Below are 7,332 nucleotides of genomic sequence, written 5' to 3'. Positions count from 1 at the left end.
CAAAGAAGAATCCGAGCTTACGCAGCACCGTATGCTTCGGGCGAGCGCACGCGGCCTCTGCGTCGGCCGCCGACGAGACCTCATGGCTTCCCTCCTCGCCTTCTCCTCCTCCTCCTCCTCCGCCCACCCGCCCAAACCCTCGCCACCCTCCACCTCCCCCCCTCCGCCCCCGGCTTCCGCCTCCGCACGAGCGTCGCGCTTCCGCCTCCTACTCGCCCGCGCCGCCGCGCGCCGCGACCCCGAGCCGGCGCCGCCTCCGCAGGTCGCGAGCGAGAAGAAGTCAATTGCGGTGAGAACGGGGGAGCTGTTCTTGGGTCTTAGTGCGCTGTTCGTCCGCGCGGGGAGGGAGACGGCGCCGGTGGAGGAGGTGGAGCGGAGGGAGGGGGTGCTGTGGGAGCAGCGCCCGGAGGACGTCGAGGCGGAGCGGCAGCGGCAGCGGAGGGAGGTGGTGACGGCCAGCCCCGGGTTCAGCTTCTCAGCCGCCGGGCTTCTCTTCCCCTACCACCTCGGCGTCGCGCAATACCTCCTCGACAAAGGCTACATCACAGTATGCATCCTTATTATCCCCATCTCATCGCCATATGCTCATGCCGTCATGCGCATACATACTTTCTCTACTGATAGATATAGCTGGACAAATTGTGATTTCAGTCATTGTGCCTAGTGCCTACAAACAATTGAGTGCCTTTCTGGTTAAAATACATGTAGCTTGGTTGTGTCTGTGGTCATACTACATTGTAGTTTGTACTAGGTGGTGGCAGGGCATGCCGTGGTTATGCATGGGAACTAATATGACTGCGTGCTCATCACTTATATGTGAACGTGACTAATTGCACGCTAATATTCATCTACTGTAGAAACCTTCTTATAGATTATTTCTTTTCCCTTTTTGGCATGTGCATTAGGAAAGAACTCCGTTAGCTGGCTCATCAGCTGGTGCCATAATCTGTGCAGTGATTGCATCCGGGAACACAATGCAAGAGGCTCTTCAGGTGACCAAGATTCTAGCTGAAGACTGCCGGAGTAAAGGGACTGCCTTTCGCCTTGGGGTATGTATTTTGTTTAATTTTTGTACAAACAGTTGTCAAAAATACTGAATGTTGTATGGATTAGGCATGGTAAGGTAAGGGAGCAAAATGACATGGAACAATGCTCACTGTGAAGTACTTCCTCTGAATAAATGAGTTGTGTTTTCTTTATGAATTAAAACCCATGCATTGTTCTGTGTTGTGGTGCTTATCTGTTGAAGTGCAACATTAGGAATTGATTATTAAAACGATTAAGGTACTGCAAAACTGGATCAGTAGCATAAGCATTGTATGACCATAAGACATGAGTTACCATGAATTTTGGTGACTAAAATGGACTGACAGAAACGTGGTGTGTCTTTTTGTTTACTATATATATGCACATGCTGCTTTGAGTATTTTCTTGGGCTCCTGGTTCTATAAATATAATCTAGTAGAGAATTCAAAACCTACTCATCTACTAAAATTTAGCTCTTCAAGTTATATTTGTTATATATCATTGGGTGCCAAATGCCAACTCTTGACTCCCGAGTACCTGAACATGTAATATGCGAGTGATGATTTATTTATGACTAATTTTCCATTTCAGTTGGGTATGCGCTGTAGTATTATATGATATTTCATTTTTTAAAATTTTGATTATTTGGTGTTTGCTGTAAGAACTCAAGATTAAGTTCGTGTTTTCATCTACAAGCAAAGTAATGACATAAAAGGGTGATGAATAACCTACCATCTTGGTATATGCCCTTAGAAAAATAAGCTGAAGATCAAAGATATTACATCGAAGCACTAGTTCTTACTTTTATTTTTACAGGTTTTCACCATGTAAATCCTGTGCCCTTGTGCAGGCTGTACTCAAGGATGTTCTAGAAAAGTTTCTCCCAGACGATCTCCACATCAGGTGCAATGGAAGGATCCGTGGTAGGCTTTATAATATAATTGTCACATCTCCATATTGCTCATGTGCATTTTCTCCTATTTTGCTCTCCGACAACTTAGCTTAGTCATTTTAACAAAACTGACATTCTTCTCATACAGTTGCTATTACTCAGTTGTCCTGGAGGCCTAGGGGCTTACTGGTCGACCAGTTTGACTCCAAGGAAGATGTGATTAATGCAGTTATTACATCTTCTTTTATTCCTGGGTGAGACTCATGCTAACCTTTCCTAACACTGCATTTGTGTATTACTGTTTAGTTACATTTTGCTTAATAAAAAGACGATTTTTTGTTCTTGTTTCAGATACTTAGCTCCCAGGCCTGCGACTTTATTCCGTAACAGGCTATGCATTGATGGGGGCCTTACATTGTTTATGCCACCCACTTCTGCTTCTCAAACAGTATGTCTACAATTTCCTTTTGCTGTTCGTGCAACATTATTGTGATCATAGGCATTATTACTGTGTTGCATGCTATAAATTTTGGAATTTAGGGTACTTTTAGATATGCAATTTTCTGGAGCCTTGTCTTTCATTTAGTTCTTCTGGGAGGAATTTTCTTCTTGGTCCCATCGATGAAGACATCTCTCCTCCTGTTTGATGGTTTGTCATTGAAAGGGTGTTGCTACATGTGTTTCCCATGGCAATGTGGTTCTTTGCATATTCTTTCTCAAATGCACTTGTTTATACTCAACATAACCATACTTAACTGAAATACTATCTATATTTTGTGCTTTTCAAACCAAGCACTTATCCTTCATACGAGAGCACAGGCATCAGGTGGCCTGATATTCATACTCACTTGCGAGCTGAGGCTTTTGTTTGTACATTCTGTTACTCTGTTTTCAGCACCATTCACTGTCCACTGGCAGAACCGGTCTTCTGTAGTACTCAGTCCACACTGTGGTGACCGGTATGTTACTGTAGGTTCGAATCTGCGCTTTCCCAGCCGGTAGACTAGGACTGCAAGGGATTGGTATTAGTCCAGACTGCAATCCGGAGAACAGAGCTACTCCACGTCAGGTAGCAGAAATTCACATGTATCAGTTCTTGCAACTATCCATGGTTTTGTTCTAAAACTTACCTTCGGTGCTCTTGAACAAATTCAAGCTGTTTAACTGGGCTCTGGAACCTGCTGAAGATGAAGTTCTCGACAAATTGTATGAGCATGGGTACCAGGATGCAGCTGTGTGGGCTGAGCAGAACCCTCCTGAGTCAACTGTGAAGAATGAGCAGCTCGTTACAGATTGAGAAGGCTTGGATCCCCGGACAATAGTGAGCATCCTAGTCTTTTTTTTTACACAACTAGCTTCGTCCTTGTTTGGTTCTTGAGATGTCCAGTATTTGAGATGTCCAGTATTTGGTTCGCACATACCTCATGGGTTAACAGCTGACTCTTGTAAATTTGTAATATAAGTGCACCTCTATTTTCGAAATCTACAGCCTCTTGTCTAGCTATAACTGCACAATTATAACTACAACCACGTGCTAGAGCTTAGTACGCCCTCCAGGGTTTTGTTAGAGAGAAAGACAAACGCTGTTTGAGTGCAGTAATAATTTTAGAATAATTAGGACACAATAACAAAAAATAATGATTTTAGAGTTACATTATTGGATTTGCTATTCCTCGGGCAACTGAAATTTTATTTTCCGACAATCGATTGATCTTGTCCGAGGCCGAGATGGGCATGCCGTGGTGAGGCTTAGGGTCAGTTCTTTTTGTAGCTTCTAGAATAAGCTGAAATAAGCTGCCCCTATCCAGCTTATTCTAGAAGCCCAATCAAATATATTCTTTTAGAAGCCTACTAATTAAGTCTTGATTACTAGGCTTTTAGAAAAATATTTTTAGTTGGGCTTCTAGATTAAGCTGGGTAGGGGGCAGCTTATTCTAGAAGCCCAAAAAAGCTACCAAAAGAACTAGCCCTTAGGCAGGAGCAAGCCGGAAACGGCGTCGATGCACCTGCGATGACATGGCTGTCCGCGGCGTTTGTCGGCGAGGTGGCGTGGGGCAAGGTATGTCCGCTTTGTCTGGATCGTCGATGATCTGGCACTTTGGGTCGGACAGCTTGGCACTTTGGCTTGGACGGCTTGGCCAAACGACAACTGCTCCATTTGCCTTCTTCTTTTCCTTGCTTCTCCACAATCCTCGCCTTTGACCATAAGCACATATCAAATCATTGAGGAAAGGATTAACCTCCTGTTGTATCGCCTTGTCATTGGTCCAATTGACACTTCCTCGCTTGGAATGGTGATGCCCATGGTGAAAAGACCTCGATGACGCCTAGAGGGGGGGGGGTGAATAGGCTATTTAAAAACTTCTTCAGATTTGGCTTGAACCTGATGCGTAAATAAACTAAGAGGGTACTTGTCAAGCACAAATCCTAAATGCACTAGACACTGCAACGTGTATCAACAACACGATCTACTAAGATGGACACAATGCAGTTACTAACAAGAACAAGTAAGTTACATAAACTTACTTGACCTATATCACACGACAAGTAGGTGAACAACACAAGATGCTAGATCACACTATATCACACGATATATCAAGGGCTGCAAGTATGTACGTGTGAATATAAAGGGTATGCTTGAATGATTAATCTTGTACAAGAAATAGCCAACACAATATAATGAGCACAACCAATATGCAATGTATGTATGCTTAAATAACACAAGTAAACCACAAGTAAGGAGTTAGGGTTAAGGATAACCAAGGTCACTGAGACGAAGATGTATCCCGATGTTCACTTCCTTGGAGGGAAGCTAGTCACCGTTAGAGAGGTGGATGTTACCACGAAGGCACACCAACGCCACGAAGGCTCATCCTATTCTCCCTTTGAGATAACACCACGAAGGCGTTTCTCAACCACTAGTGGTAAGCCTTTGAGGTGGCTTCCAAACCCTCACAAACTTTTCCGGGGGAAATCACACGGATTGATTCCTCTCCGAAGAACTCCTACCGCCTAGGAGTCTCCAACCTCCAAGAGTAACAAGATCACGGGGAATGCTCAAAACTTGCTCAAATCACAAATAGCTTGGGTTGAGAGAAGGAGAGGGAGACGATCTATCTTTTGATTGGAACAACTCTCAAAGGGGCTCACAAATGCTCTTGGGATCTAAGATTTGGAGTGAGCAAATGTGTGTGAGGTGGAAATGTGTCTTATGAGGATAAGGCTGTGTTGGGCAACCCTCTCACGAAGTGGGAGGGGGGTAGTGGGGAGAGAAAAAAGAGCCGTTGGGGACACTTTAAGTCACACAGGGTCCGGACGTCCGACAGTTGTCGGAAGTCCGGGCGTCCGCGAGGGGTCGGACGTCCGACAGGGGTCGGTCGTCCGAGGCCTGTAGATACGACTAAAACTATTTTGAATTAAATAGCAACCGGACGTCTGACAGGGGTCGGTCGTCCGAGGCCTGAAGATATGAATGAACCTATGTTGAATTTATCAGTCACCGGACGTCCGGAGAGGACCGGAAATCCGAGTTATACGTCTCAACTTCTACTCGTGGTAGGTTCCGGATTTCCGACGGGTGTCGGACGTCCGGCGCTCGGACGTCCAGAGGGAGCCAGATTTCCGAGATATAGGACTCATGTTCTTCTGGTGCAGGGCTCCGGATTTCCGAAGCCAGTCGGTCGTCCGAGCCTTGACCGGCCCTCGGACGTCCGGAGGGAGCCGGAAGTCCGAGTTATATGGCTCAAGTTTCTCTGGTGTATAGTTCCGGAATTCCGAAGCTGGTCGGCTATCCGGGCCTCGGACGTCCGGAGAGGGCCGGAAGTCCGAGTTATATGGCTCTGATTTCTCTGGTATAGGATTCCGGATTTCCGAAGCTGTCGGTCATCCGGCCCTCGGACGTCCGGAGGTGGCCGGATGTCCGAGGCACTGGTTCTGTTTTCAGATAACAGCAGAGCAGTGGAGATGTGGTCTGAACAGAAAGTGAAGATGTAGTTTGAGCAAGTTCATCGCAAAATCCGTGATCCCCTCTTAATAGTGCGGGATCCCTAAGGACTCAAGAATCATAAAAGAGTACTGATGATCCATACTTGAGTGTATACTTTTTATTCGCTGATCATCACTCCGCACAACTAACGCCAAAGGAACTGATACCTTTGAGTTAGCCCTTTCACCTGAGCTTGATGTTGTTGTTCCTTCTTGGTTCAAGTTGAAAGCAAGACATGATGAAGTCTTCAAGTAGCTTTCCCATACACAATGCAGAAAGCCTAGCTTATGTATTCTTCATTTGTCCACCATGTGAACATCCACAAGAATCAAGCATGAAGTTCTCAAGAATGCTTATCTTGATCTTGTCCTGTCCACCATGTGAACATCCACAAGAATCAAGCATGTAGTGCTGAGAAATGCTTATCTTGATCTTGTCCTTGTTAGCACATGAGGTTGTCCTTGTCAGCACATGATCATTGACAATAGTTTCAATGATATATTCGTGCTGATCCGCTTGAACTTGCACACCACAATCTTGATGACGATCACCACTTGACGTCATCCTTCATGGGTTGTATGAGATCTTCCTTTTGACGCAAGCCCAATGGAAGCACACCTAACCCCCACATAGGAGTCTCACAAAGACCATGGGTTAGTACACAAACACGTAATGGACAGTGCTTACCATACCATGGGATCACTTGATCCCTCTCGGTACATCTTATACGCTTTGTGTGTTGATCATCTTGATTTACTCTTTGTCTGAGATCTTGATCAACCTAGTGTTTCTATGACCATTCTTTGGATAATACCTTGAATAACATCTTGGTCATCATATAAACTCCTTGAACCCAACAGATGGACTTCAAGAAGTGCCTATGGACAAATCCTATAAATATAACTTAAGGCAACCATTAGTCCATAGAAATTGTCATCAATTACCAAAACCACATATGGAGATATATGCTCTAACACATTGTACCCGGCGTATGATACGATCATCTTGAGTGTGAACAGATTTACACTGGCTGTGACTGAGCTCTTTGGACTCGGGTACTTGAGAGCACCGATGAAGGCAATCCAAGTCTTCTGGAGATAGATGAAGCAAGAGGCTTCCCTAGAATGTTTGGATCAATTGATTGTATGCTGACATAGAAGAATTGCCCTGCAGCATGGCATGGGCAATCTACTAGCATTACTATATGTAACCATCATACTCGAAACTGGAGCGAATCAAAGGATCTATTGATTTGGCATTCTTATTTTGGGATGCATGACTCGCAAAGTGACATCCATGTCGTGGAGAGATCTTCTCAATTTGCAAGTCTTACTGCCAGGGAAGCTCCTCGATGCAACTATGAATTCAATGGCCACCAGTAAGATATGTGCTACAGTAAGTTGCAAGAGGGTGTTGAGAGAGCATTTGG

The 7,332-nt window shown here is 45.0% G+C and overlaps 1 protein-coding gene across 1 annotated transcript; it reads left to right on the top strand.

Annotated features, from left to right (window-relative positions):
- Positions 1 to 3,400, top strand: LOC123427287 (patatin-like phospholipase domain-containing protein 4). The gene is made up of 7 exons (XM_045111293.1): positions 1 to 547; positions 906 to 1,049; positions 1,877 to 1,949; positions 2,067 to 2,172; positions 2,270 to 2,366; positions 2,892 to 2,987; positions 3,075 to 3,400. The coding sequence occupies exons 1-7, from the start codon at positions 32 to 34 to the stop codon at positions 3,213 to 3,215; spliced, it is 1,173 nt and encodes a 390-aa protein (XP_044967228.1). The 5' UTR covers positions 1 to 31; the 3' UTR covers positions 3,216 to 3,400.
- The last annotated feature ends 3,932 nt before the right edge of the window (positions 3,401 to 7,332 follow it).

Source organism: Hordeum vulgare, chromosome 2H (genome assembly GCF_904849725.1).
Source record: "Hordeum vulgare subsp. vulgare chromosome 2H, MorexV3_pseudomolecules_assembly, whole genome shotgun sequence".
NCBI lineage: Eukaryota > Viridiplantae > Streptophyta > Magnoliopsida > Poales > Poaceae > Hordeum > Hordeum vulgare.
Note: the sequence above shows the minus strand (reverse complement) of the source record. Positions and strands in the feature narration are given on the sequence as shown.